This window comes from Balaenoptera musculus, chromosome 14 (genome assembly GCF_009873245.2).
Source record: "Balaenoptera musculus isolate JJ_BM4_2016_0621 chromosome 14, mBalMus1.pri.v3, whole genome shotgun sequence".
NCBI lineage: Eukaryota > Metazoa > Chordata > Mammalia > Artiodactyla > Balaenopteridae > Balaenoptera > Balaenoptera musculus.
Genome location: NC_045798.1, coordinates 15,438,440 through 15,465,804, shown reverse-complemented (window position 1 = coordinate 15,465,804; position 27,365 = coordinate 15,438,440). Strand labels below are relative to the sequence as shown.

At 53.8% G+C, this 27,365-nt stretch overlaps 2 protein-coding genes across 6 annotated transcripts; one reads left to right on the top strand and one right to left on the bottom strand.

The window, feature by feature from the left end:
* Positions 1 to 962: 962 nt before the first annotated feature.
* On the bottom strand, positions 963 to 6,187 carry RITA1 (RBPJ interacting and tubulin associated 1). 5 transcript variants are annotated; one of them, XM_036874966.1, is made up of 4 exons: positions 5,661 to 6,126; positions 5,346 to 5,424; positions 4,565 to 4,930; positions 963 to 2,032 (listed from the first exon to the last, which is right to left on the bottom strand). In XM_036874966.1, exons 3-4 carry the CDS (start codon positions 4,873 to 4,875, stop codon positions 1,525 to 1,527), a joined length of 819 nt encoding a protein of 272 aa, XP_036730861.1. In that variant the 5' UTR covers positions 4,876 to 4,930; positions 5,346 to 5,424; positions 5,661 to 6,126; the 3' UTR covers positions 963 to 1,524. The 5 variants fall into 5 exon arrangements, 4 of the variants coding, with proteins under 4 accessions (XP_036730861.1, XP_036730862.1, XP_036730860.1 ...); XM_036874967.1 differs by lacking the exon at positions 5,661 to 6,126 and adding an exon at positions 6,169 to 6,187 and having other exon boundaries at positions 970 to 2,032; XM_036874965.1 differs by having other exon boundaries at positions 970 to 2,032; positions 5,346 to 5,487.
* Positions 6,177 to 26,603, top strand: DDX54 (DEAD-box helicase 54). The gene is made up of 20 exons (XM_036874963.1): positions 6,177 to 6,385; positions 9,045 to 9,174; positions 12,108 to 12,178; positions 12,780 to 12,968; positions 13,089 to 13,138; positions 14,255 to 14,296; positions 14,422 to 14,517; positions 15,203 to 15,324; positions 15,434 to 15,495; positions 15,574 to 15,705; positions 16,869 to 17,079; positions 19,241 to 19,375; positions 20,190 to 20,420; positions 20,507 to 20,580; positions 21,182 to 21,385; positions 22,514 to 22,656; positions 22,745 to 22,858; positions 23,434 to 23,538; positions 23,827 to 23,939; positions 25,994 to 26,603. Exons 1-20 carry the CDS (start codon positions 6,212 to 6,214, stop codon positions 26,224 to 26,226), a joined length of 2,631 nt encoding a protein of 876 aa, XP_036730858.1. The 5' UTR covers positions 6,177 to 6,211; the 3' UTR covers positions 26,227 to 26,603.
* The last annotated feature ends 762 nt before the right edge of the window (positions 26,604 to 27,365 follow it).

Here is a 27,365-nt window from a genome sequence, read left to right as displayed (position 1 = left end):
AGCCACCGTGGCCTCAGTGTCAGTCACCCCTTATCATCATACTTGGGTGGTTGCTTCCTTTTTTTAGTACAGTTTGGAGGAAAGAGGTATTTGTGGCCAATGTCTACTAAAACATAGGGGGAAGGGATAAAGGCAAATGAGAGCTGAATTTCAAGTAAAACTGAGGAGGGAGGGAACTAATTCTTCGCGAGAGTTTCTAGGAAATTTAAACACCCTACATGTTTAAAATGCTGTTTGTGCCAAGAGCCTGGCTCGCTTGCGTCCCTCACGGCCCACCGGAGCCGTGTAGGCGTCTGAATGTGCGCCCCTGGTCCTAGGCACTGTTGGTCCCTCCCAGACTGTTCCCCAGGAGTGTCTGCTCTTCCCTTCCCCAAAGGTGGAGGCACGGAACCAAAGATGTGGCTTCCAGCTGGCCTCTCTGGAATCCTGGTGCTTCCTGGAGGTGCATCTGGACAAGGAGAGGCCCAAGGCATGGCCTCCACCCAATCCACCAGGATGCTGGGATTCTGGGTGCAGCTCCATCAGAGCAAAGGCTTTGCTGTTCTTCTTGAGGGGCCTGACCCAGGATGGTGCAGGGCAGGAGGCAGGTGGGCCCTGACCACTTACGCTTCCTTCCCGAGTGCTCTCCAGGTGCCATGTGGAACTTTCTGGTCTTCTTGGACCCCTCAATTTAGCAAAGTCCTAGCCACTGTGGTTTTTTTTTTTAAGGTAGGAAATGTATATCATATATATACACACATATGATTTCAAAACAAAACAACTATAGCCCGTATTCTGAGCTCAGGAAGAATCAGCTAACCCCCCAATTAGTGGTATTAGCTAGAAACCAACGGGAGGAGGATTAGTTGCCCACCTGCCACTGTCATGATTGCTATGTTATTTAACTTTGTTATTTAAATCAACTCAGGCCTAACACTGGCCTTTATCCTAAGGAAAAAGAAGTTAGCAAAACTCACGGCTTTGATGAGCTACTGATATATTTAATACATGAAAATAAATACATGACTATTAAAATTTTAAATGTCCACCCACATATCACCTTGTGTTCCCTGCTGGTCCACATACTGTGCCTGGGAAAATTCCTGAGGCGTCCAGACTCAGCTGGAAACTCATCCTGAGCAGGACCTTGGCCTGAAGGGAGGGAGAAGGAACCCTCCGGGTTGGCGATCATACAATTTATTCACACTTGGCGGCGAGACAATGTTGTGGGTGTGATGGAGGGGGTGGGGGGACCCTCCCGAGGGACACCCCTGGGTTGGCACTGATATGCTGTGTGGCTATGACAGAACTTGAGACAGGGATCTCAAGAGGCGGCCCTCATATCCACATCAGCGGCAAAAGCAGGGAGCAACCAGAGGTTGTCAGAAGAAAGGGCGGCACTGCCCACCCTCGCTATGTCTGCCCCCAGGAGTGCTTTGCCAATGCCTGGTGGTCTCCCCAAAGGCCCGCCCACCAGTGCCATCCTCTGAAACTCTGCCCTTTGCTGTGACCCCATGGGCAAACCTGCAGAAAGGATCAAGAAATTCATTTCCAAGGTGGCTTTGGTTTCTGGGTGGCTCCGCCTCGTCGGGGGGTAACTGGCACTGAAACACTGACTGAATGAGCCCTGGGAGTCACCAGGGGGCTCCGGAAGGTCACTCCTGACGGGGAAGGTCTGGGATCTCGAGGCCCATTTGTGCAGGGGGTACTGGTGGGTGGGTGACTTGTGCTGGGGACATTAAGGTGGGTGAGGGAATAGGAACGCTCCCGCCTCGGAGGGCGTGGAGAGTCTAACCCATCCACGGACAACCTCCGGGCGTCTGCCACCACCCCGCGCTCTGTGTTCGAGGGACCAGCTGGGTGAATGGCTCGCACTGGAGTCTCCCTGGGGCGGGGTGAGTGGCTGCCCCTAGGGGTAGCCGGGGGTGTCCAGAAGAGGGCATGGAGCTTTGCAGCATCCCCCTTCGCCATCCACGGGGCCTCCCTGCCGGCGCCCTCAGGTCGGGAGCCGAAGAGCGACTCATCGCAGTAAGAAGGAGTGTGGCCAATCAGTCTGGTAAGGGAAGAGAAACAGTGAGCTGGGGAAATAAACCCTAAAAACCTTGCCCACCCCCACCCCCTGCCAGGCAGCTGCAGCAGCAGAGGGTTGCTTATAGGTCCCAGAAGTCCCTGTCTCCCAGCCTGGCACCCGCAGTGAGGCCACAGCCCTCATGTACCACTACCCCCATCTCTGCTATTTTTCCCCTGCCAAGTATCCAGTCCCCCTGCATCCTGCCCCACCCCACCCCCACTCCCTGGCATGTGCCCCAGGCCAGGCCAGTTTGCATATCCCATCCTCCTGACCACGCTGATTGGCTCAGGAATAACCACATGACCCATTCTGCACAATAAGGGTCTGCCTTAGGACCTTTGCAGAAACTACTAGGAGAGAAATGTTTTTCTTCCACCTAGCCCTGAAGAACTGGCAGGATACAAGGGCTAAATGGCTGGTGGCTATCTCACCTGGGATGTGCAGGGGAAAGCTGCACGAAAACAGAGACAAAATCCCAAGAACGTTTTGAGTCCCTGTTATATGAGCCCCAAATGCCCTTTTTCTGCTGAAGCCAGTTTGGGTAAGTCTTCTGTCACTTGCAACCAAGAGTCCTGATTAATACAACCTTAGTCTTTATAGCCTTCACTTTTTCTCTTAACCCACCACTTTTCCCTTTTTGTAGCGGCCTTGTCAGCCGAACCCTCTCCAGTCATGCGGCCCTTCCAACTATATATTTGAAATTGCACAGCCTAGCACCTGGCATGTAGAGGGTTCTCAGTTTGAACCTCTGTGATCTGGCCTCATCACCAGAGCAGCTTTTAAAATTTTTGCATATTTACTCAGGGCTTTTCATGTGTAGGTCCAGGACTCAGCATGTCACTTGTGTGTCATCTCATTTCTCACAACACCCACAGGAGGGCGATATAATCTCATTTTACAGACAAGAAAACTGAGGCATAGGGAGGGTAAAAAGGAGGGTACACACAAGATTCAAATCCAGCCCCCTGCTCAAGGACCCAAGCTCTTGATCACTCAGTCAGACTTAAGTGCCTTCTAGGCCTCTCACCTTTAACTAGATTCATTCAGCAATTTTTTTTTATTAGTCCCACAAATATTCATGGCATACCTATGAGGTGTCAGGTCCATGGTTTTTGGCCAGGACTAAAAGTGCTTCCATTCCCAAACTGCAAGTCTTTGAAATGTCAACCTTTTGCCGCTTGATTTAGCTGTTCAAAACCATACCTGGTTGATACCTATGTCTGTCTGGTACCAAAGTTGCTGCTCAATAGCGTCTCTAACTCTTATGTACCTTCTAACTTGACATCCTCTGCTTGTCAGCATCCAGCATAAAATTCCATCCTCCAGGAGAGCATAGGGTTGACTGTTATCTCCCTTGTTTTGGACACCATACTTCTGTTAATGCAGCTTACGCTGACACCAGCATTTTCAGCCATGTTGTAGCTGTCAGTGCTGCTAATGTCAACCTGAGCCTGCCTTGTGGTCCACGGCAATTGTCAGGTGGACATGATAATAATGGGGACTTGCTTTTATCTCTGTTGAATTTTATCTCCTTAAATAAACACTATTCCCATTCTCAACTAATATATGTGCCTCTTGGCTCAGAATGGATCCTAAATATGATTGGCTAGTTATTATGGACTGAATTGCATCCTCCCAAAATTCATGCTGAATTTTAAAGAGGTAATTAAGGTTAAATGAGGCCATAAAGGTGAGGCCCTAATCCAATAGTATTTGTGTCCTTATAAGAAGAGGAAGAGGCACCAGGAGTGTACACGCTCACAGAGAAAAGCCCATGGGAGGACCCAGTGAATAGGTGGCCATCTGCAACCCAAGGATAGGTAGGCTTCAGGAGAAACCAACCCTGCTGGCGTCTTGACCTTGGACTTCAAGCCTCCAGAACTGTGAAAAAATAAGTTTCTGTTGTTTAAGCCCCCCAGTCTATGGTATTTTGTTATAACAACCCTGATCGACTAATATACTAGTCTTTCATGTCTTTGTTCAAGACACTGATGACAATAAATAAGATAGAGCCCTCAGCCCTCCCTTCAGGCTGATATTAATCGAAATAATCCAAATAATCTAATTCGAACCTACAATAATAACCACTGGCATTAGATCCTGTTTTTCTAAATTGTTCGTGAAAATGCAGCAAGAACCATTTTCAAAATGACTTGCTGAAGTTCAGAATCATCACATTTATGTCATTTCATGGATCAACCACACTAATAATTTCATGCAAATTGCTGTGTGATCTTGGGCAAATCACCTGACCCCTCTGGGCCTCAGAAGCCCATTCTAAGACATTTGGGGATGGGTATTCCACCGTCACAACCATTATCACTACCATTTAATGAGAGCTTCCTAAGTGTCAGGTTACCGTGCCCAGCACTGTACAAGTCTCATCCCATTTAACCTTCTCAATAATCCCATTAGGTCCCACCTTCCACTGTGAGGAAACTGTGGCTCAGAGAGGTCAAAGTGCTTGCCCAAAGTCACACGGCATGTGAACAGGGCATCTTCCCATCCTGTTACCTGTATTTGTTCTTCTTCCTTGGTGCGAGGGTCAGGGTCTTGTCCCTGGAGGAGGTAGTCTCACAGCTCCCGTTGGCCCCTGAGGCCTGTGACGCCCCTGTACCCACTCCTCTGGTTCTGCTGGCCTTCCTCATCCAGGGTGGGTCAAAGACTGGTGGTGTGGGCTGGGTGCCTGCAGGACTGCCAAACAAAGTCTCATCCACGTATGACGGCCTAACCTTGACCCGGCAGCTGCCCCGGCAGCGGTGCTGAACGTGGAGGGTCTGCATCCCACTGACGGCCAGCTCCACCGGGGTCTTCACGCTGCTCATGGTCCTGGGTGACAGCAGGTGTGCTCTGCCTGCCAGTCCCTGCCTCCAGGTCTCCCTATGAAAAGTGGTCACGGTGGCAACCATCTGTCATCAGCAAAGACTGGCAATCTCTTAAGTCCCCATCCCCAGGGCAAAAAGGTCACGTTCTCCCTCAACCAGTCCTCCTCAAAGGGGAGCTGCCAATCCCAGGGGACATTTCGGAAAATGGACTTTTTTTGAGTTGTTGTAATGACGGGGAGAAGGGTGCTACTGGCAAATATTTAATGAGTAAATATGCATTCCTAGCATACAGTGTGTACTCAGTAGATATTTGTAGAATGCTAAGGGGGTGAAGAATAGATAGGGCCTGTGCCTACTTTAGCACCAACCAGAAAACAAACTATGGTGGCGGGGGGCAGACAGGGCAGGCTCTTATATCCTGTACATATCTATGAGGCAGGAATAATAACCAGCATAGATCCCATGCCTACCTCCTGCAAAGAGCTCTACAAGCATTGTCTCATTTAATCTTCTCAGCAGTCCTGTGAGGTAGCTTCCATTATGTCCATTCTACAGATGACAAAACTGAGGCTTCAAAAGATGAAGTCACAAGTGTAAGTCCCACCTACAAAGCTAAAACAGTGAAAATAGAATTTGAACCCGATAGGAGTCTAGCGCTTGTGTACTTAACCATTCTACTACTGGGGGATTACACCCAGCCCGCCAACTGCCCCACATTCACCGATCCCCAAGTCAATGTCCCGGCTGATGTTCGAGGTGCCCGCATTCTGGAGTTATTTTCCTACCTGAGCATCTTGGCTGGCTGACGTCGGCCGCAACCCACAGCGCCCCCTTCCCCCAGGCCTGGACTCCTTTGCGGGGACGCTTGGGCACCTGTGGCGCGCGGTTCATCCGAGATCTGCAGCTCTGAACCCCAGGAGCACGCGACCCCCGGCAGCTCAGGCCGCCCCCGGCCCCCGCCTGGGGGACCGCGCGGGCAGACTCAACCCGGGAAGCCAAGCCCTAGCGATGTTTGCTCCGCGCGCGCATCAAACAGCAACCCGCGAGCGGTAAGGCGGGGCGGGGCGGCCAGAACCATTCGCTCCCGGGTGGGGGGATTAGGTCACCCTGTTCCGGACGCCCCCGGAGCTCCCCAAAGCCTCGGAGAGGGGTCTCCCGCGCCAATGAGGGGAGTGTGTGTGTGCGTATGTGTGTATGCATGCCAAGCCTCCGGAAGCTCCAGAAGGTGAGGGAACGCAGCCTGGGCCGCGTAAAGGCGCCCCCCCCACGCCCTGCCGCGCCGTTGGTACGTACCCGCAAACTCCGCCCCCTCCCGTTTCCCTGCGCCCCGGCCCGCATGGCTGCCGGAACGCGCCCGGCGGCCGCACCGCGGTCCCGAGCTGCCATGGCCCAGTGGAGGAAGAAGAAGGGGCTCCGGAAGCGCCGGGGCGCGGCCTCTCAGTCCCGCAACAGCGACTCGGAGGACGGCGAGTTTGAGATTCAGGCAGAAGATGACGCCCGGGCCCAGAAGGTAGTAGCGCTGGGCTTGGACATACGTCAGAGCCCGAGTCCCGGCTCCGCGCAGCGTCCCGCGGCCTCAGTTTCCCCAGCTGGGGAGTGGGCACGGCTGAGGGTGGGGAGAGGTCGGCTGGCCGGGGGTCGGGGCAGGACCTCCGCCCTAAGCACGTGTTTCGGTGTCCGACACGCCCAGGGTCCTGACGTCCCGAGCCTCTGTGCTAGGGAGGCTGGGGCCTGAGGGCCTTCCGGCCTTCCGGGCCGGCTCTTGGTCTCGCGCTTCTCGTTGGCTACTTCCTGGCCAGGGGGCGGGTCCCGGTTCCCATTCGTCCAAGGAAAAGTGCGGGTGATGAAGATCAGACTTTGAGAGGGGCATTCTTGGGAGGATGAATTAAGAGAAGACTGCACCTCTTGGCTTGAGACAGTGACGCCCCCAAACCTCTGGGAAACTAATAATAATAAGTTAAACTTGCGTTTGTAGATAGCTTACAGTGTGCTATCCTCCGTGCTAAGAGCTTTACAAGCCTTATCATTTAATCCCCACACCAACCCTGTGAGCTAAGTAGTCACACTCATTTTCCAGAGGAGGAAACAAGCCTGGAGGGGTGAAGGGACTTGACCAAGACCTCACAGCTTGTGAGTGGGAGAGCCAGGATTCAAATCCCGGACTGTATGGTTCCAGGCCCTGTGCTGTTTCCACTACTGAATGCCAACTGTATGCACATGGGGGGTCAGGTATGAGCACCAAGGAGGCAAAAGAGCTGTAGCCCATTATTTCTCACAGCCTTGTGCTTAGCGGGTACCTGGCACAGAAGACTCTGGGTAAGTAGATGAATGAGTGGGGCTTTATATGAAGAGAGAGGTCTACACTCCTGTGAGGCAGGGACCAGATGGGGACCTTATTGCACACCATCCGAGCCTCACACAGTAGGTGCTCTGTAAATATGGACCAAGGCACAGCCCTGTGTTCAAGTTCAACCCAACCTTGTACTGGCTGTGGGACATGGGAGAAGTTGCTTAACCTCTCTGTGCCTCAGTTTCCACATGTGTAGAAAGCTGTTGATTATGTATGCCTCCAAAACTGTGGAAAGGATGAAATGACAGTGTTCACACATTCTACTCTACAGTAAATATTGCTGGGGCACCAGTGTGTTCCAGGCACTTTGTTATCATATGTCTAGAATGGGGGTTGGCAAGCTTTTCCTGTAAAGGACCAGATGGTAAATATTTTGGCTTTGCAGGGCCATATAAGGTCACTGTCTTCTTTGTTTGACTTTTTACAATCTTTTAAAATTTAAAAACCATTCTTAGCTCACAGACTGTACAAGACAGGTGCAGCTCTGACCTAGAGGGTTGATGGGGGACCATAGAGGGTCTCATAGGAAAGAAAATAGACTCTGAAGCCAGGGTTCAAATCCCTTGCTGGCCGTGTGACTTTGGCAGGTCACTTCACCTCTCGTGCTTCAGTTTCCTTCTCTGTAAAAGGGACTAAGTAATAGCACCTACTTCACAGAGTTGTTTTGAGGATTAAGTGGGTTAATTTATTTTTTTAAATTTTTTTATTTTATTTTATTTTGGCTGCATTGGGTCTTTGTTGCTGTGTGCGGGCTTTCTCTAGTTGTGGCGAGTGGTGGCTACTCTTTGTTGCGGTGCGTGGGCTTCTCATTGCGGTGGCTTCTCTTGTTGCGGAGCACGGGCTCCAGGCGTACGGGCTTCAGTAGTTGTGGCTCGTGGGCTCAATAGTTGTGGCTCACGGGCTCTAGAGTGCAGGCTCAGTAGCTGTGGGGCACGGGCTTAGTTGCTCCACGGCATGTGGGATCTTCCCGGACCAGGGCTCAAACCCGTGTCCCCTGCATTGGCAGGCAGGTTCTTAACCACTGTGCCACCAGGGAAGCCCTAAGTGGGTTAATTTATATGAATGCTTAGCACAGCACCTGGCTTATTGTAAGTGCCAGGTAAGTTTTAGCCATTATTATGAATTAGTGCTTTTATAAATGTTATTTCTGAGAAGAAAGGGACAGCGCTGTAGTCCAAGAAGACTCCCCAGAAGCGGTGTCTGAGTTTGATTTAGCTGTGCTAGAACAAGTGGGTGACAGAGACGAGACCAGGAATGAGAGAGACCAGAGCTGGGGAGGGATGATGGATCAGAAAGGGGATTGGGGAGAGGGGAGCTGGGCAGGTTGGAAAGGTCTAGTATCTCACACATAGTAGATGTTTTGATTGGCTCCCTAAAGTTTTGAGGGCTTTGAATGACAGGCCAGGATGATAATTATGATGATACCACCACCTGGGCACAGTTCTAAGCTTTACACGCACCCATTTAGTCTTCACAACGCCCTATGAGGCATACGCTCTTGTCATCCCCATTTTCCCAATGTGGGAACGCAGGCTCTGGGAGACGAAGTCCCTGGTCTGAGGTCTCACGGCTGGAGGTGACAGACTTGGGATTGAAACTGAGGCCGTCTGTCTGCAGAGCCTGCCCTCTGACCCTGTGCCCTGTCCTGGTCCGGTCAAAGGAGAGCCTTTTAGCAGAGAAGTCATGTGATCTGGCAGGCGCGTCACCTTGAATGGGGCAAGGTTGGGGGCGGGCACTGGCAACAGGACTGCCCCCTTACTTGCCCCCAGTGGTCTCACTGTACCTGGAATGATGCTGCCTCTCTGTTGCTCCCTCCCAGCTGGGACCCGGCAGACCCCTACCCACCTTCCCCACCTCGGAATGCACCTCGGACGTGGAGCCGGACACGCGGGAGATGGTTCGAGCCCAGAACAAGAAAAAGAAGAAGTCGGGAGGCTTCCAGTCCATGGGTGGGTGAGCCAGGCATCCGGGGACTTTGTGTGGGGGGAGCAGCGGGGGGGTTATGGCCTCCCGTGCTCTGCTCTGGACCCAACACTGTGATGGGTTTGGGGGGATGGAGGCAGCAGATAGTCTCCAAGCCACTCACGGCCTTCTCGTGGGGGCAACGGGCCTGACACGATGCGAGAGCAGTTAGGGCAGGACTCAGGGCGATGCTGGTGCAGGAACAGGTACAGACGTCCGGGGATTGAGTGGCGTGACAGAGCCACATTTCAGAGCCGAGGGCAAGAGGTGAGATAGTTGGGTGCTGTTGGTACACCTGGCCAGCCGGAAGGAAAGCCGGACTCTTTCTTGGCTCTTTACATATCAGTAGCATCTGGAGCAAAGATTGAAACATCAGGTGAATAGTTGTATAACCTGAAAGGAAAAGAAGCCTAAATGTGACTTGAGCACTGTTTTACTTGACTGTTTTTCTATTTAGACGTGTGTATGCCAAAAAAACACTGTAGACTTAAGTTAAAGTAAACACTGTACCAGGAATATATTTGCAACTATGGGACAAAGGGCTGATAACCCTAATATACAAAGAGCTTTTACAAATCAAGAAGAAAAAGACAGAAAGCCCAATAGAGAACTGGGCAAAGAAAATAGCTCACAAAAGGAATCTAGACAGCTAAATGTGCTAAAATTCATCAAAATCAAAGGGAAAAGCCAAAACAGCTCCATGTGGCTATTTTTGGCCTTTCTGAATCTCTAAGATGAAGGATTGACCAAAAAGCAGCTAAAACCGTGGTGCTTTCCTGTCTCCAGGCCTCCCACTGTCCTCCCATCTCCACAAGCCCAGGTCACATGGAGGCTCCAAAGGCTACCTTCTCCCCCTCCCAGTACCATGTGCTTCAGCTGTCACACCCGTGCCTGCACCCATCACAGGCCCTTGTCACTTAAGACCCTTTTCTTCCTCTTCCTCCTTCCTTCCTCCTTCCTTCCTTCTTCCCTCCCTCCTCCCTCCCTCCTTTCTTTCTTTCTCTCTCTCTCTCTCTCTTCTTTCTTTTTTTTTTTCTTTCTTTTTTTCTCTTTCTCTCTCTCTTTTTCTTTCTTTTTTTCTTTCTTTTTCTCTTTTTCTCTCTCTCTTTCTTTCTCTCTCTTTCTTTCTCTCTCTCTCTCTCTTTCTCTTCTCTCTCTCTCTCTCTCTCTCCTCCCTCCCTCCCTCCTCCCTCCCTTCCTCCTTTTTCTTTTCAACTTTTTTTTCTTTTGGCCATGCTGCACGGCATGTGGGATCTCAGTTCCCTGACCAGGGGTCAAACCTGTGCCCCCTGCAGTGGAAGCACGGAGCCCTAACCACTGGACCGCCAGGGAGTTTCCGACACCCTTTTCTTTTAATTATGAAAAATTTCAAACATATAAAAATTAGAAAACAGTGAGTCTCCACATACCTATCACTGGCTTCAGCAGTTTTAACCACTGGTGTTGTTTTATCCGCACCCTACCCACTCATGACCACCATCCCAGAGGATTCTGAAGCGAATCCCAGGCATCCCCTCCTTCTATGCCCAAATACTTCCCACCTGCCTCCAAGAGATGCAGGACCCTCCTACACCTAAAACAAACCCAGTTCCTCGGTATCATCCAAGGTCCCGTCAGTGTTCAGACCCCCATTGTCTCATGGCATTAAGAGCTTTCAAATCACAGGAATAAAGACGCAGACGTAGAGAATGGACTTGAGGACACGGGGAGGGGGAAGGGTAAGCTGGGACGAAGTGAGAGAGTGGCATGGACTTATATGTACTACCAAATGTAAAATAGATAGCTAGTGGGAAGCAGCCGCATAGCACAGGGAGATCAGCTCGGTGCTTTGTGATCACCTAGAGGGGTGGAATAGGGAGGGTGGGAGGGAGGGAGACGCAAGAGGGAGGAGATATGGGGATATATGTATATGTATAGCTGATTCACTTTGTTATACAGCAGAAACTAACACACCATTGTAAAGCAATTGTACTCCAATAAAGATGTTAAAAAAATTATTAAATAAAATGACACTAAAATTTGAATATTCTAAAAAAAAAAAAAAGATGGGCTTTTTTTTTAATGTAAACTTTTGAATTGAATATAACATACTGACAAAAAATGCACAAATCATAAGTGTCCAGCTCAGTGAATTTTTACGAAGTGAATGCACTTGTGTAACCACTATCCAGATCAAGATAAAGAGCATTTCCAGCACCCCAGAATTTCCCTGGCCCTTCCAGTTACTATTTTCCATCAGATGTAACCACTAGTTCAACTTCTATCACCATAGATTTGTTTTGCCTATATTTGTAACTTTATATAAAATGACTCATTCAGTATGTGATAATTTACGTGTTGCGTGTCTCTTTCAAAATTAGGTTTGTGAAATCTAACCATGTTATTAGCTTTTCCAACTGTTCAATTCATTGATGTATAATATTCATTTATGAACATACCACAATTTATTTCTCAACACAGTGAATGAAAATTCCAGGTGCTAATACCTAAAATTGTGATCTTTTTTCATTTTAGCTACTTTGCTGAGTGCATAGTGGTAGCTCATTGTGGTTTTCATTTGTACTGATAGTTCTCTAGTGACTAATGATGTTGATCACCTTTTCATATACTTATTAGCCATTTATACATCTTCCTTTGTAAAATGCTTATTAAGATGGGTTGTTTTTGGTTTGTTTGGTCCATTAAAATTGTTATGTCAGTGAAAAAAAAAGCTTTCAAATCAGAATCCAAATGTGGTTCATACCCCACAATCAGTAGATTTGTTTTCTAAGTCTCAATTAACCGATCAGCTTTGCTCTGTCACTTTTCTTTTTTCCTTGCTATTTATTTGTGGATGAAACTGTCATTTGTCCTGTGTAGTTTTCTGTCATGTGTCATAGGGGCTCCTCTAGCCCCCTGGCCGTTCCCATGTCTTTCCCAGGCTTGAGCTACCCAGTGTTCAAAGGCATCATGAAGAAGGGCTACAAGGTGCCAACACCCATCCAGAGGAAGGTACGGGGCGGGGAAGCTGATGCGGGTTGGGAGGTGGGGATGGCCAACCTGGCCCTCCTGCCTGGCCTCTTGACCTCCACCCCTTGTCCCATCTGTCATATCTGTCGTCCCCTCTTACTCTGGCCGAAGCCCCACGAGCCTGCCCATTTCACAAGTGGAGAAAGTCGGGCCCGGCAGAGCAGAGGTTCGACCCTGTGCCTCTTTGCCACTTAAGCTGCCCACTGCTGAGTCCCTGCCCGGGCAGCTCGCAGACCCCCCATCATCACCTGGGTCTCATGTTTGTTGTCCTCAGACATTTAGCCAAGAGGGAGATAACGTTTCTCTGGGATCCTGAGGAGGATGACTAGATGGGGAGATAGAGTCTGGCTTAAGCTGAAGAAGGTTGTTCCAGCAGTGGAAAGAGTTGGGGGTAATGGGCTGCTCATCCCCGGAGGTGTGCAAACAGGCTTTAGCAAGAGTGGGATCAGGGCTGGGGGACAGGCCCCATCCCTTTTGCTGAGATGCTCTGGTTTGCCCACTCCCTGCAGACTTGAAGCTCTGGATCACGTGGTGCTTGGGTGCAAGAGCTGACCCCTCCCCTCTCCCGCTCATTCCCCTGCAGACCATCCCAGTGATCCTGGATGGCAAGGATGTGGTAGCCATGGCCCGGACAGGCAGTGGCAAGACGGCCTGCTTCCTCATCCCCATGTTCGAGAGGCTCAAGACCCACATCGCCCAGACCGGGGCCCGCGCCCTCATCCTCTCACCCACCCGAGAGCTGGCCCTGCAGACCATGAAGTTCACCAAGGAGGTATGTCTGGGCGCAGGGACGGCATGGCTGGGCTGAGCTGGGACCGGTCAGCGAGGCCCGAGTGGGCTGAGTCAGCTCCCATCATCGACTCTCAATCTCTCTCTTTTTCTCTCTCCACAGCTGGGCAAGTTCACTGGCCTCAAGACTGCCCTGATACTGGGCGGGGACAAGTAAGAGCCCCCTCGGTGCCCTGTGCAGTGGTCCCCCAAAGCAAACGTGCCCCGTGCCTCCCCATCAGATGGACTGAGCTTGCGCTGCTCATTAATAACAGCAACTTCTCTGCACATTCTTAAAACACCACCAAGGGGAAATATACAGTAAAATACCCAAAGGAATTTCACACACACAACTCAGACACAGGTTCTGATGCTTCTAAAAGAGAGCTGGCAGTGCACTGGGTCACCCAAATGGGTCACTTAGTTGTATATGTTTTAATATGCTTGATTTGGGGCTATTTAAAGTGGAGTGCACACAAATAGAGGATGTTTGTAATAGCTCAAATCTGCAAAATACTATATTTTTCCTGATGTGCTTGCACCATCCTTCTAAGGTAGCAGGCACCACACCTGTTTTACAGATGAGCTAACTGAGGAAGTGATGGGCTCAGAGAGCCGCACCGTGGTCTGGTAGTAGAGCTAAGATTAGAACCCCTCCCCCCCGTCCCACAGTTTCTCCCTCAAAGGGCAGCCCCTTCCTCATTCTTCTCTCAGAATGTCACTGTCACCAGTCACTTTTGATTCTCACTGAGAGTGTTTTGCTTTTCATTGCTCTTTTGCCTACATTATAATTTATTATCTCTATTGTTGTGATTGTCAGAAATACCTCCATAAGCTGGACCTGGCCCAGAATTCTGACTCCTGGTTCCTACAGGTGTCCCAGGGGTGTTTTCAGAGGAGAACTAAAGTTAGGGATGTGTACTCAGACGGTTTGGGAGCAAGGACATAGAGATCCAGGAAACCTGATTCTAGGTGGAGCTGGCAGTTCCATGGTTAGTTGCTAGGTGGCGCTGTGGGTCAAAGGCGGTTTTGCTGCAATACGAACAGAGTGAATGAGATGGGTTCCGTGGCTGTCTATCTTTGGAGAACTTTGTTGTTATCAGTCCTTTTGTATGTTTGAACTTGTAGTTCTTGTCAGGGCAATGCTTTTGCCTAGTAGCTCAGCAATCGTTTTTCCCCAGTTCCGAGCCTGGGGTCAAGGTGTGGGACTCAGCTGAGCATTTGGTGATGGGAAGGGAGAGAGACAAAAGAGACCTGTTCTATCAAGCTAACACCTCTTCTTCTTCCTAGGATGGAAGACCAATTTGCAGCCCTGCACGAAAATCCCGACATGTGAGTTTGTGGATTGGGGGTGATGCTCTGGGGTCCCTTCCCAGATGGCCAGGGTCTGGGGAGTGAGAGGAGGGCTATGCTGGTGCCCTGGCCCTGGGTGACCTGGCCTGCACAACCACTTCCAGAATCATTGCTACCCCTGGGCGCTTGGTGCATGTGGCTGTGGAGATGAACCTAAAGCTGCAGAGCGTGGAATATGTGGTATTTGATGAGGCTGACAGGTAAGGCTGCAGGTGCATCCCCGGGCACTGGTGTCAGGGTTGGCCAGGAGGAAGGGCTCTGCCAGAAGAGACCTATGCAGTCGAGATCAAAGCAGCATTTCCCCAAAGTGGGCCACAGACTGTAGGCAGTGCCAGAGCTGATGGGGCTCCCTGGACCAACAGTTTTTCTTTTGTATTACTTTTAGGAATATTGAAAAGAATAGTAAAACAACGAACACATGATTTGAAAGAGATAAAAAATAGCACAAGGTTGAAAGCACAGACTGGAGCCAGACAGGTGGGATCAAATCCCAGCTCTATGAACTTGGGTAAATCCCTGAGGGTCTGCGGGCCTTGGTGGCCTCAACTACAAAGTGGGGATGAAATAGCATGTACCTCACAGGGGTGCCGTGAGGACTGAAGGGGTTGATGTTTTATAAAGTACTTAGAACCATGCCTGGCCCAGAGTGAGGGCTGCTGTCATTTATTTCAACATGAATTTGTAAGAAACATGACTGAGACCAGACCTAAGATTTCAAGGTCATTATTGCGTAGGATGAGGTTGTTGAATAGAGAAAAAGTGAGCTGAGTTAAGGAAGCACCTGTCCACGTAACAGCAAGTGTGATGGGGGCAAGGGTGACAGGTTTGGAACTCACTGGAATGGAAGCCCCTCTCCTGACCCTGTGCTGCCCTCTGCCCTCCCAGGCTCTTTGAAATGGGGTTCGCAGAGCAGCTGCAGGAAATCATCGGTCGCCTCCCTGGGGGCCACCAGACTGTCCTGTTCTCTGCCACGCTGCCCAAGCTGCTGGTGGAGTTCGCCCGGGCTGGTGAGGGAGCCACAGGAGTGGGGCTGGGGGCTGGGACGCGTGTCAGCGCCTGGGAGGGGCTTGTCCCTCAGCGACTCCCCCTCCCGTCCTCCTCTCTTGCCCACCGCAGGCCTCATGGAGCCCGTGCTCATCCGGCTGGACGTGGACTCCAAACTCAACGAGCAGCTCAAGGTGAGGCTCCACCCGTGCCCCTTCCCGGCCCATGGCCTGGACCCCGTGAGCCAACCGCAGTGACCCTTCTCCCTGCAGACCTCCTTCTTCCTTGTGCGGGAGGATGCGAAGGCTGCTGTGCTGCTCCACCTGCTGCGCAACGTGGTGCGGCCCCAGGACCAGACGGTGGTATTTGTGGCCACCAAGCACCACGCGGAGTACCTCAGTGAGGTGAGCTGCGGGGTGCCCCCACCTGCCCGGGTCCTGGGGCCCAGCACCTACTCCATCGCCACCTCAGAGCTGCGGTTCCATGTTCAGCCACCAGAGGGCAGCGCCAGAGCAGGACTCAGGCCTGGCCAGAGCTCTGTACTTTTTTATTCTTTTAAGTTTTTCTTATAAAAAATTTCAGACATGTAGCAAAGTCAAAAAGTAGCATAGTGAACTCTCAGGTACTCAGTTATCAACTCACATCCAGTCTTGATTCATCTAATATTCCCCGTTCCATCCAGGGTATTTTGAAGTGTATCCCAGCTGTCCTATCATCTTTCTGTAGATATTTAGTGTCCCATGTGTTTCAGTTTTTTAAATTGAGGAATAGCCTGCATGCTGTAATCTGTGTAAAGTGCCCTAATCTTACATGAGCAGCTTGATGAGCTCTACCACACGTGTATATCTGTGACCCTCCTGGGAAGAGGTCCACGAACCCCCAAGGCTGCCAGGGCCCCTCCTGAGTCAATGCGGCCGCCTCGGGTCAACCACACCTGAGTTCTGTTATCTGAGGACACAGTTCGCTGGGTTTCACTTATATGACACACATTTACCGGTGCTTCCTCTGTGTAGCTGCTGGGGTCACTGATGAATAAAACCAAAATAGTAGTTTTTAAAGAGCAGTTAACACTTTCACGGTGCTTCCTGTTTTCCGGGCCCTATTCTCAGCACTGTATGTGTATTGGCTCATTTAATTCTCATAACAAAGCTACAGAAAGGGAACTGTTATTCTCCCTGTTCTACAGACAAGGAAAGTGAAGGCACAGAGAGGTTAGGGAACTTGGGCAAGGTCACAAAGCCTGTTAGAGACAGAGTCAGCATGAGACTTGTGTCTTGGGGTGGCGCTTGCAGCCTCCCTGAGGGAGACCTCTGCACGTGCCATCTTTTCTTGACGTTCAGACAACCCTGCAGAGGTGAGAGGTGATATGAGCCCCATTTATACTGATGAAGACACCAAACCGAGGTCACCCAGCTGAGCTGGGGTTTATACCGAGGGCGCCCGACTCCAGAGCCCGTGGTCTTACTGCCATGTCATGGCGCCCTCTGCCACGGCCCAGCCTCCTCTCCTCTCCCTTGCCCCTCTCCTCCTCACCCCTTTCCCTCCCTCTGGTCTTCACTCTGGGCAGCTGCTGACGACCCAGCGGGTGAGCTGCGCCCACATCTACAGCGCCCTGGACCAGACGGCCCGCAAGATCAACCTGGCCAAGTTCATGCACGGCAAGTGCTCGGCCCTCATCGTGACTGACCTGGCAGCCCGGGGCCTGGACATCCCACTGCTGGACAACGTCATCAACTACAGCTTCCCCGCCAGGGGCAAGCTCTTCTTGCACCGCGTGGGTAAGGAGCCTGTGGCTGCACTGGGCACCGGGGAGTCCCAGCGGGAGCTGAGGGCACAGGGCTCAACTCCTGCCACTGCAGGTGGGGAACTGAGGCCCAGGGAGGGCACCAGTAAATCAGAATCTCTGGGGAACGTGGCCCAGGCCGGAGCTGGTGGGCAGCCCTAGACTCTAAGGAGGTGATGCTTCCACTTTCTGGATTCCCCAGTCTTGTGCTTCTCTTTCCCATCAGGTACTTGATGACACGGCCCCTCCTCCCCACAGTCCTCTCCCTAAAGCTCCATCTTTCTAGCTCCTCTCCTGGGAGCAGCCTTTAAACAGCATCCCGACCCCCCTCTGCCTCCTGCTCCATCCACTGCAGACAGAGTCTCCTGACTCCCGGTCTTGTCCAGTCAGCCTGTCGGGCCCCACCTTCCCCTCAGCCCACCCAGGCCAGCTCACTCCATTTTATTTTTCAGTTATAAAAGTAAGGCCCGCACGTAGTAGGAAAATTTGAAAGTGGAGCAAAGCACCGAGAAGGCAGGAAGTCACCCTCCCCTCACTGGTGATGTGACGGCCACAGGTGCTCACCCAGCACTCCTGGTGGGCCCTGGTCCAAGTGTTCTACTTGCTCTTTTTGTCTTCACAACAACCCTGTGCAGTGGGTACCAGCGGCATCAGCTCCATTTTACAGATGAGGAAACCGAAGCAGGGAGATTAAGAACTGGTCAGGTGTCTCAGACGTAGCAAAGTGGGGCCACTGGCATTCTTTTTTTCAATTGTGGTGAAATATACATAACATACAATTACCATTTTAACCACTTTCAGGTGTAAGTTCAGTGGCATTAAGTACGTTCACACTGATGTGCAACAATCACCCAGCTTCCATCTCTAGAACATTTTCGTCTTAACAAACTGAAACCCTGTACCCGTTAAACTCATTCCCTCTTGCCCCTCCCCCAGCCCCTGGTAACCACCAGTCTACTTTCTTTGTCTTCTTTTAACTCATAAACGCACGTGTCATGTTTATAAATACAAGTAAGTTAAATAAGTGCGTGTGAGAGAAGCATCTGGTGGGCAGGTTCCTTGGAATTGTTCTGCATATGATTGAACATCGTCAAATGAGTAAATTCTGGCTGCCCACGGTGGGCTGCCCGTGGGCAGACCTTCGGGGTGCGAGGGAGGCCTCCACCTGGGTCTCCAGCCTCTTCTCCCTGTTGGCAGTTGCATGCTGTGCCCTCGGTTCCGTTGCTTTGGGAGGGCTGGCCCCGCACATCCCTTGAGGCGTCCTCAGAACCCCCAAAGGGAATTTCTCATGTGCCGCGTGACCAGCAGCGTGAATCGGACTACCGCAAACGAATCTTCCACATGTGGTGACACTTGGTTTCTGCAAGATGCAGAAACAAGCCAAAGTGTAATGCTATTCATGGACTGACTTACCACAAAATTAGAATCACACTGGACATTCTTCTTGCCTCTGTATACATCATGCATGTTTTTCATTCACCATTTAAGCATCATTCTGTAACAGGGGTCAGCAAATTGTTTCTGTAAAGGGCCAGATGGTAAATATTTTAGGCTTTGGAGCCATTTAGTCTCTTACAGATCTCAGCCCTGGGAGCATGAAAGCAGCCACAGGCAATATGTAAATGAAGGAGCACAGCCGTGTGCCAATAAAACTTTATTTACACAGACAGGCTGGTGGGGGGCTGGATTTGGGCAGGGGCCACAGCTTGCAACTCCTTTCCTCAGCTGTGTAATTCCCACCATGTGGTCATCAGCTAATTAACTAACCCTCTGTCCTTAAGTCTTTAAGTGGTTTCCATTTGGGGGCTGTTCCGCGCAGAGCTGGAGTAGGTGATCTGTGGGTGGATCTTTGCACCCTGTGTTATTTCTCTGGGTAAAAACCCCCCAAAGTGGGGATGCTGAAGACTTGTGATACTGATAAAGAGCAGTGTCTTGCCTCTATTCCTGCTAACCTCCCAGAGCACCATGTGGGCTCACGTACTCTCAGGCAGGTAGCCCTGGTGACTGTCACTGCCTTGCCCCCTTTTGTAGGTGGGACACTGCTCAAGGAGGTGGGGCTGTGGCCTGGCTTGCACCTTTAGGGTCTGGCACGTGGGACTCGTGCTGGGCTGTGGGGTCCTTTGCCTTTGCTCACGCTTGACTACCTCCTCCTGCAGGCCGTGTGGCCCGGGCTGGCCGAAGCGGCATGGCCTACTCCTTGGTGGCCCCAGACGAGGTCCCCTACCTGCTGGACCTGCACCTGTTCCTGGGCCGTGCCCTGACCCTCGCCCGTCCCCACGAGGAACTCTCCGGTGAGTGGAGGCTGGGGAGGGGCTGGGGTCCCCCCTGGAGTTCATGGTATGGATGGGGGTTGGAGGTGGGCCAAGCTGTCCTGGCTTGGGAACTTGACCCTAGGGGAAGATCCCTGTTTGTTTGTTTTTTTAAATTTATTTATTTTATTCATTTATTTTTGGCTGCATTGTCTTTGTTGCTGTGCGCGCGGGCTTTCTCTAGTTGTGGCGAGCAGGGGCTACTCTTCGTTGCGGTGCGCGGCCTTCTCATTGCGGTGGCTTCTCTTGTTGCAGAGCACGGGTTCTAGGCGCCCGGGCTTCAGGAGTTGTGGTGCACAGGCTCAGTAGTTGTGGCTCACGTGCTCTGGAGCGCAGGCTCAGTGGTTGTGGCTCACGGGCTTAGTTGCTCCACGGCATGTGGGATCTTCCTGGACCAGGGCTCAAACCCTTGTCCCCTGCATTAGCAGGCGGATTCTTAACCACTGCGCCACCAGGGAAGCCCAAGATCCCTGTATTTTAAAGTCAGTGAAGAGCCAGATAGTAAATATCTTAGGCTCTGCAGGTCACGTGATCCACGGCAGCTCCTCACCCGTGCCCTTGTAGTGCAAAATTAGTCACAGACAACACAGAAATGAGTCGATGGGGCCATGTTCCATAAAACTGTACTTGTAAAAACAGTAGGAGCTGCTCGATAAGTGATGGTTTCTCTTGTGGGGATTATTTTGTGATTCAAGATCCAGAGTGGGGCTGGGGAGGGGAGGTGGGGCCCTGGGCAGGCGGCCGGGCCGGAAGGCCTCAGACCAGGCCTCTGACCGAGCTCCTGGCGGGGAGGCAGGCGCGGGCGGCGGGGACGGCGTGCTGGGCCGGGTGCCGCAGGGCGTGGTGGACGATGAGGACTGCGGTCTGCGGACCAGCCTGGAGGCGTCGCTGGAGCTTCGGGGCCTGGGCCGAGTGGCCGACAACGCCCAGCAGCAGTATGTGCGCTCGCGGCCGGCGCCCTCGCCCGAGTCCATCAAGAGGGCCAAGGAGCTGGACCTCTCGGGCCTGGGCCTGCACCCCCTCTTCAGTGAGTCCCTGCGTCGGGCGGGCGGGGGCTGGCGGCAGGCCCCCTGGAGCCCGCTGCGGCCTCACGTGTCCCTCCCTCCCCGCCAGGCTCGTGCTTCCAGGAGGAGGAGCTACAGCAGCTGCGGCTGGTGGACAGCATCAGGAACTACCGCTCCCGGGCGGTGAGTGCGGGGCCTCGGGGCTCCGGTTGAGCTCCTGACCCCCAGCAGGACCCCAGCAGGGATTTTCTCAACCCGCGGCTCTGGCTGTGTCAGCACCTCTACAGCCACCCCTTGTTCTGGAACCATCCCTGCTGGTCCATAGCAGGTTTCCCACCCCTTCCATACATTTGGGTAGACTGAGGCTCACAGGGAGCAGTGACACACCCTAGGCTGTCAGAGGCCTGAGGAGCTGGCTTTCGATAGCCTCTCCTCTCCTCCTGATTCCCGTCGGGTGCCCCGTCTTGTGCCTCTGGGAGGTGTACCCAAAAGCAGGAAAGGCCTGCCAACCAGCGTCAGGAAAAAGGGGCTGGAGCCTGTTGTGGTTAAGGGCACGGTTTTGGAGCCAATGAACCTGGGTTGAAATCCCAGATCTGGCTTGTCCCAGCTGTGTGACCTTAGGCAGGTTACTCGCCTTCTCTGGGCCTCCCTTTGTAATTGTGAAAAGCAGGTAACTAGTGGAAGGGAATTGGGAGGAATGCTGGAGAGAGCACACCAAGCTGGGGAGGGTAGAGCTGGGGAAGAAGCGGCCAGTGGGTGAAGGCCTTGGGTGTCCCCTCCACAGACCATCTTTGAGATCAACGCTTCCAGCCGGGACCTGAGCAGCCAGGTGATGCGTGCCAAGCGGCAGAAGGATCGCAAATCCATCGCCAGCTTCCGGCAGGAGCGGCAGGAGCGGCAGGAGAGCCTGGCCGTCCCAGCCCCGAGCCTCCCAGCACCACAGGAGGAGCAGCCTGAGAAGGAGGAGGCGGCAGGAGAGAGTGTGGAGGTGCAGGCCCCACCCTGGGGACCCTGGAGTCTGGCCTGGGGTTGCGGAAGCAGTGGGTCAAGTCCCAGCAGCCCATGGGGCTGACCTCAGGGCTTTGAGCAGTCACTGGGGGTGGATGCAGTGATTCCAGTCCCACCTCCGACACTTGTGGAAATCAGTGACCCGGCCTCAGCCTCCCCATCTGCGGAGTGGGGTCATAGTCTCGTCCACCATTCCTTGCCTGAAGCCCTGGGGGCCAGATGTGATTCGGGATTCAGAATCTTTACGGTGGGTCCACTGTGTATGATGTAACACTCTCAGCAGGGTCTGGGGTGTCACGGTCGTCAAATGCATCAGTTTCCACAGTGAGACCCACACCGAGAGGAAGGACAAAGCCTCTTGTCAGCTCAGGTCAGCTTTTGCCACCAAGTGAATCTCAGGAAAGTCCGTTTTCAGAATGCTGTGGACTAGGGCTCTGCAGCCAGGTGACTGCGGTACCCGCTCCCGGGTCCGTGGGCAGGTTCAGGATGGTACGTGGAGGATTCCCACAGGCCTAGGTAGCCCTGGCATTATCATCATCGCCTTGCCTCAGCCTGGGGTCCGGCAGGTGGGAAGGGGCAGAGCCGGGAGTGTTGGCAGCAGTGGGGGCATGACTCAGGCAGGGTCAGGCACTGGGTCTTCATGGCGAAAAGCAGGGCTGGGGGGCCAGAGTGTCCCATTCACCTGGTGGGTAGGGCCCTAGGGCCTGCTCATCTTAATGTTTGATTTGGACAGAGGGTACAGTAGGCAAAAAAATGCACTTGAAAACCCCTGGACTAGTCCACGTCATAGAGAGCAAGTCCAGACCCAGAGAGGGACAGGGCCTTGCCTTGGTCAAATGACCTGGGGGACCAAGCTGGGACTGGAACGTGGTGGGTCTCATCCTAGTTGGCACCCTGCCCTCCCCGACTCCCACCTGTCCTGCCTCTGCTGGTGCTTGAGGCAGGGGTTGTGTGCTGCATGTGCAGATGAGGAAACGGAAGGTCTCAATGGCAACACCAAGCTTTCAAAGTCCCAGCAGCCCCTGACCCTCAACCCTAGCTGGGCTGGTGGGTGGGGAGGCCAGTCCACTCCCGGGGCTACAGGTGACACTGGGCCCCGGTCCACCAGGACCTCTTCACAGAGGTTGTGGGCCGGAAGCGGCAGCAGCCAGGACCCGACCGAGGAGCCAAGAGGCGGAGGGAAGAGGTCCGGCAGCGGGACCAGGCGTTCTACATCCCCTACCGGCCCAAGGACTTTGACAGCGAGCGGGGGTGAGTGGCCGCTGGTCCCGGGTGGGGCAGGCGGGCCTGATGGTCCCCCCTCCCAACCCCATGGTATCTCCCCACCCTCCCTCTGCAGCCTGAGCATCGGTGGGGACGGGGGTGCCTTCGAGCAGCAGGTGGCTGGCGCGGTCTTAGACCTGATGGGGGACGAAGCCCAGAGCCTGACCCGGGGCCAGCAGCAGCTCAAGTGGTGAGTGAGCCAGTGGGCACACCTCTTCCACGCCCACCTGTCTGCCACTTGGTCCCCACAAAAGGTGACCCCCCTCCTATCCTGACTCCCGTTTGATCCCCTAGAGCAGGAATTATGACGCCCACCCTGTCCTGCCCCCACGTGGTCATGCACAACAGGGATCTTGACTCCATCTGTCCTTTTGGGGGGGGCTAGTCTTGCTAGACAGGGGCTCATGACCCAGTTTGCCCATTTGGACTCTGGTTCTGGAGAAGTGATGTGACTCAACCCAGGGTCACAGAGCCAGGAGGTGCAGGTGGGGGTTGGGAACCCCCCAGGGTCCCCTGTCCCTGACCCAGGCCCCCAGGTTGGAGCTAATCCCCTGACCACCACACTGCCTTTTGACCTGGGCTGCCAGGGAGTGGTGAGGAGGGCCAGGGAACGGGCCTTTATGGGACACCTGCTGCCTGCCAGACGCCCGGCACGCTGCTGTCCTTGAATCCTCCCACAACCCAATGAGAGGGTCAGGGGGAAACAGGCCCAGAGGGGAAGCGGGCCACCTCCCTCCACAGCACACCTCCCAACTCTTCCCACAGGGACCGGAAGAAGAAGCGGTTTGTGGGACAGTCGGGACAGGAGGACAAGAAAAAGATCAAGACGGAGAGTGGCCGCTACATCAGCAGCTCCTACAAGAGGGACCTGTATCCTGGAGGGGGGTGGGGGGCAGAGGGGGCGGGGCCGAGTGCCTTCTACATCCACATCTACTGTGGGTGGGGGGTGGGGTCAGGAAGGGGCGGGGTCTGGCTCAACCACCCCAGCTCCTACAGGTGGGGGCTAGAGGGGGGCGGGGTCGAGCGGATTCAGCCACCAAACCCCCTGTAGGTAAGGCCTGTATCCTCTGGGGGGGCGGGGACCCCCGCTCCCAGCCCGCGGTTGTCTAGGGCGTCTCTCCCGGTGCTGCGCGCAGCCTCCTTAACGCAGCCTCCCAGCTACCAAAAGTGGAAACAGAAGCAGAAAATTGATGATCGTGACTCAGAAGAAGAAGGGACATTTGACCGGCGTGGCCCAGAGCGAAGAGGTGGTAAGCGCGGCCGAGGGCAAGGTGAGAGCCGGGGTAGGATCGTCCTTAAAACGCAGGTTGCCAAGTAGTACATTTGGTCATGTTGGGGACTTGGTCCTCTTGATCTGGCCTGGGTCCCTCAGTGGGTGACACGCTAAGGTGGGATTTGAACTCGGCTCTGCTGCAGGAGCTTGTGCTCAGTGACCTCGGCTTGGGCCGGCTGCCCCACGTGCCAGGACCTTGGTCAGCCCCTCAGGGCAGAGGAGTACCTTGGGAGTGGTGACACTCGTGACTTTGAAGGGAGGAGACTGGAGCCTGGGCCCCGTCCCACTGCAGCCCCACCTTTGGGGCCAAGCTTGCTGTCAGAGAGGGGCTCCCGCTTGCTGTCTGGGGCCAGGCTGTGTGCTGGAGCCTCGCCGCACATGACCTGGGGGCGAGAAGACTGAGAATGGCCGGTTTTCAGGCCAGGAAACAAGTCGCAGTGACTGGCCCTGGGTCCCCCGGCTGCCTGCTGCCTCCCCCAGGGCCCCCCGCCAGGGAGTGGGGAGCTTGAACCTGTCCTGGGCCTCTCTCCACTGGGCCCTGGCCCTGCTTGTTTCCCCCGAGCCCGCAGGGCTGCTCACTGCCTCTTCAGCGTCCGAGTCTGTGTCCTTCAGCCTGGGGACGCCGTCTGTCACGGCTCCAGGCGCCCCTCTTCTCTGCCTCACCCAGGGCCTCCTCTGTTCTCTGCTCGTTCCCTCTGTCCTCGTTGACATTTCCTCTCTGACGGTGGATACCTCTTCTGTTTCTCCCTGTTTCTGTCTTGGATTTTCTCCGCCGCATCCTCTCTGTTGTTCTGTAGGTGTCTTTCTCTCCACGTGTCTGTTTCTCTTTCTGCCTCTGACTCTGTGTCCCTGTCCATCTCTGTGTCTCTTTCTTTATCTCTGTTTCTCCCCGTCTGTCTCTGTCTTTCTGTATCTCTCTCCATCTGTCTCTCATTGTTCCTGTTCCTTTCTCTCCACACACACACACACACCCCTCCCCGTCTCTGTCTCTCCTCCTCTCTTTGTCTCTCTGTGGGCGTGTCCCTGCCTCCCCCGGACCCCCTCACCCCTCACTCCTCAGCTCCCGATTTTATCTGGAGTGAAGCCGGCTGCCGCTGTGGGCTTGCTGGACCCGGGGTGGTGAGGGTGGCCTGTGAGCTTCGGGAAAAAGCAGCTGTTCTCCCCCTGTGCTTTGTCCTCACTGGGGGTGGTGGGTCCCTGTCAGGTGGCCTGGCCCCTGTGGAGACATCTGGGGCCGCCTTAACGATCATTTGCGTGGGAGCCCTGCAAGGTCACTGCTGTGGGAGGGGAGGAGCTGGGTGAGGTGGGTGAGTACAGAAGAGGAGGGGCCAGGCCTTAGTGGGGAGCCAGGGGGCGGGGGAGAGACCTGCCCTCCCAGAGACCTGGGAGGTGGCGGGCGGGGCCACCAACCACTGCTGCTGCTGCTGCTGCCGCCGCTTTGCTGGGTGACCTTGGATAAGTCCCGTCCCCTCGCTGGCCTTCTCTGATTTGTCTCCTGCCAGAGGGGGGTTAAGCTACAGCCTGTTTTCATCTAACAAGCCTAGAGCATGTAGTCCATAGAGATAGGGTTTGGAGTCTGTCTGGGTCCCCAGTGCCTGGAATAGAGGAGGCACTGAAAAGCCTTTGTTGAATGATTTATGATTGTAATAGTTACACTTATGAGGCCGTACTGTGGACTAGGCCTTGTTCTGAACCCTGCACACATAGTAACCCATTTACTCCACATTAGGACTTATGAGGTAGGTGCTCTTATTCGTAATTCATCGGAGAGGAAACTGAGGCACAGAGAAGTAAAGTAGTTTGCCCAAGGTCCAAGAGGTCACAGCTGGGACTTGATCCCTGGCAGTTTGGGCTAGAGGGTCCATGCTATTGCCCATTACAGTAGACTACTTAAGCTTTATTAAGCAATTACCATCTGCCACATGTTGGGGCCACAGCAGTGAACACAGAACAAGAGCGGCGGGGACAGGGGAGCATCCCGGAGGCTTCTGGGAGGAGAAGACATTGGGAGTCGACCCAAAGCCTGAACTCCCTGAATCTCCACCCTGGCAGGTGCATCCCAGCCCCGCACCCCTGGTGCCCCCGCAGGCCGCGTGCGCTCAGAGCTCAAGACCAAGCAGCAGATCCTGAAGCAGCGGTGCCGAGCCCAGAAGCTGCGCTTCCTGCAGCGTGGGGGCCTCAAGCAGCTCTCTGCCCGCAACCGGCGCCGCGCCCGGGAGCTGCAGCAGGGCGCCTTCGGCCGGGGCGCCCACTCCAAGAAGGGCAAGATGAGGAAGAGCCTGTAAGGAAGGTGATACAGCCCTGTGGTTCCTCACCTGGTCCAAGTGTGGACATCAGCAATGTTCCCCGTGTACCATTGTGTGCCTGGCCCTGAGCTGGACGCTGGGGGAGCTCCCTGCAGAAGCTGTGGTCTGTGCAAAGGCTATACGGCCACAAAGGGGCAGCAGCTGCCTCTGCCTAAGACGGCACATTTGAGCAGGGTGTTGAAGGGTTCATAGGAGTTTGCCAGCAAGGCCAGGCAAGGGCATGACCTGAGTTGGCAACTCGGCTGTTGCTGCTTCTGTGTGTTCTGGATTCAGGGGTGGTGGCCACATGGGTGTGAGCCCTGAGTGCCTGAGGCCCAATGATGTATTTTTAATGTAATAAACCTTTATTGAGCTCCTCCAGTGGACCAGGAGCATTGAGTTGGAAGGGACAGGCCCGGGTACTAGAATCCCAGCTAGTGTGCGGATGAGCCGAGAGCGTGTGGGCAAGACCCGAGTGGGTTCTGCTGGAATCTCCATTTTGCAGATGAGGAAAGTCAGGCTCAGAGGATGGGTCGTTTGCTGAGATGGGAACGCCCCAAAGCTGGCAGTCGGTCCCCTTCCTCCCACCAGGACGGGCTTGCAGCTGGGACTGGACGGTGGGAGGGAGACAGCACGTAGAGTCTGTGGGCAGAGGGTGCAGTGCGCTCCCCGGCTGTGAAGGAGTTCACACTATCCCCACACACCCAGAGGTCAAAACCTGTCCTGGCCTCTGTCCTGCTTTAAGCCCTGTGCTCCTCAGCCCCTGTTGGGGGTCCTGGGAAGGTCAAGGGCAGCCTCTGGTAGCTGGATTCTCAGAATGGCCATCACTCAGCGCCAGTCCACGATGGAGGAGCCTTTGTGAGCAAGCGCCCCGGGAATGGGTGTCTGCCGTGTGACCCTCTCGCTGGTCCTCCTTTATTTTACTTTACTTACCAAACACTCATCTAGAATTTACCAGAAATTTTGTGCCAGGCCCCATTCCAAGCACCTGACAAACATCAGCTTGTTTAAATGCCCCCAACTGGGGACTTCCCTGGTGGCGCAGTGGTTAAGAATCCGCCTGCCAATGCAGGGGACACGGGTTTGATCCCTGGTCCAGGAAGATCCCACATGCTGCAGAGCAACTGAGCCCGTGTGCC

Excerpts from the sequence above, each read along its gene's own strand:
- DDX54 (XM_036874963.1), top strand. The coding sequence starts at position 6,212 with ATGGCTGCCGGAACGCGCCCGGCGGCCGCACCGCGGTCCCGAGCTGCC. Across the intron at positions 19,376-20,189 it reads TCCCCACGAGGAACTCTCCG|GCGCGGGCGGCGGGGACGGC; the intron begins GTGAGTGGAGGC and ends GCGGGGAGGCAG. Across the intron at positions 20,581-21,181 it reads GGAACTACCGCTCCCGGGCG|ACCATCTTTGAGATCAACGC; the intron begins GTGAGTGCGGGG and ends TCCCCTCCACAG.
- RITA1 (XM_036874964.1), bottom strand. Across the intron at positions 2,033-4,564 it reads AGGAAGAAGAACAAATACAG|ACTGATTGGCCACACTCCTT; the intron begins GTAACAGGATGG and ends TTCCCTTACCAG.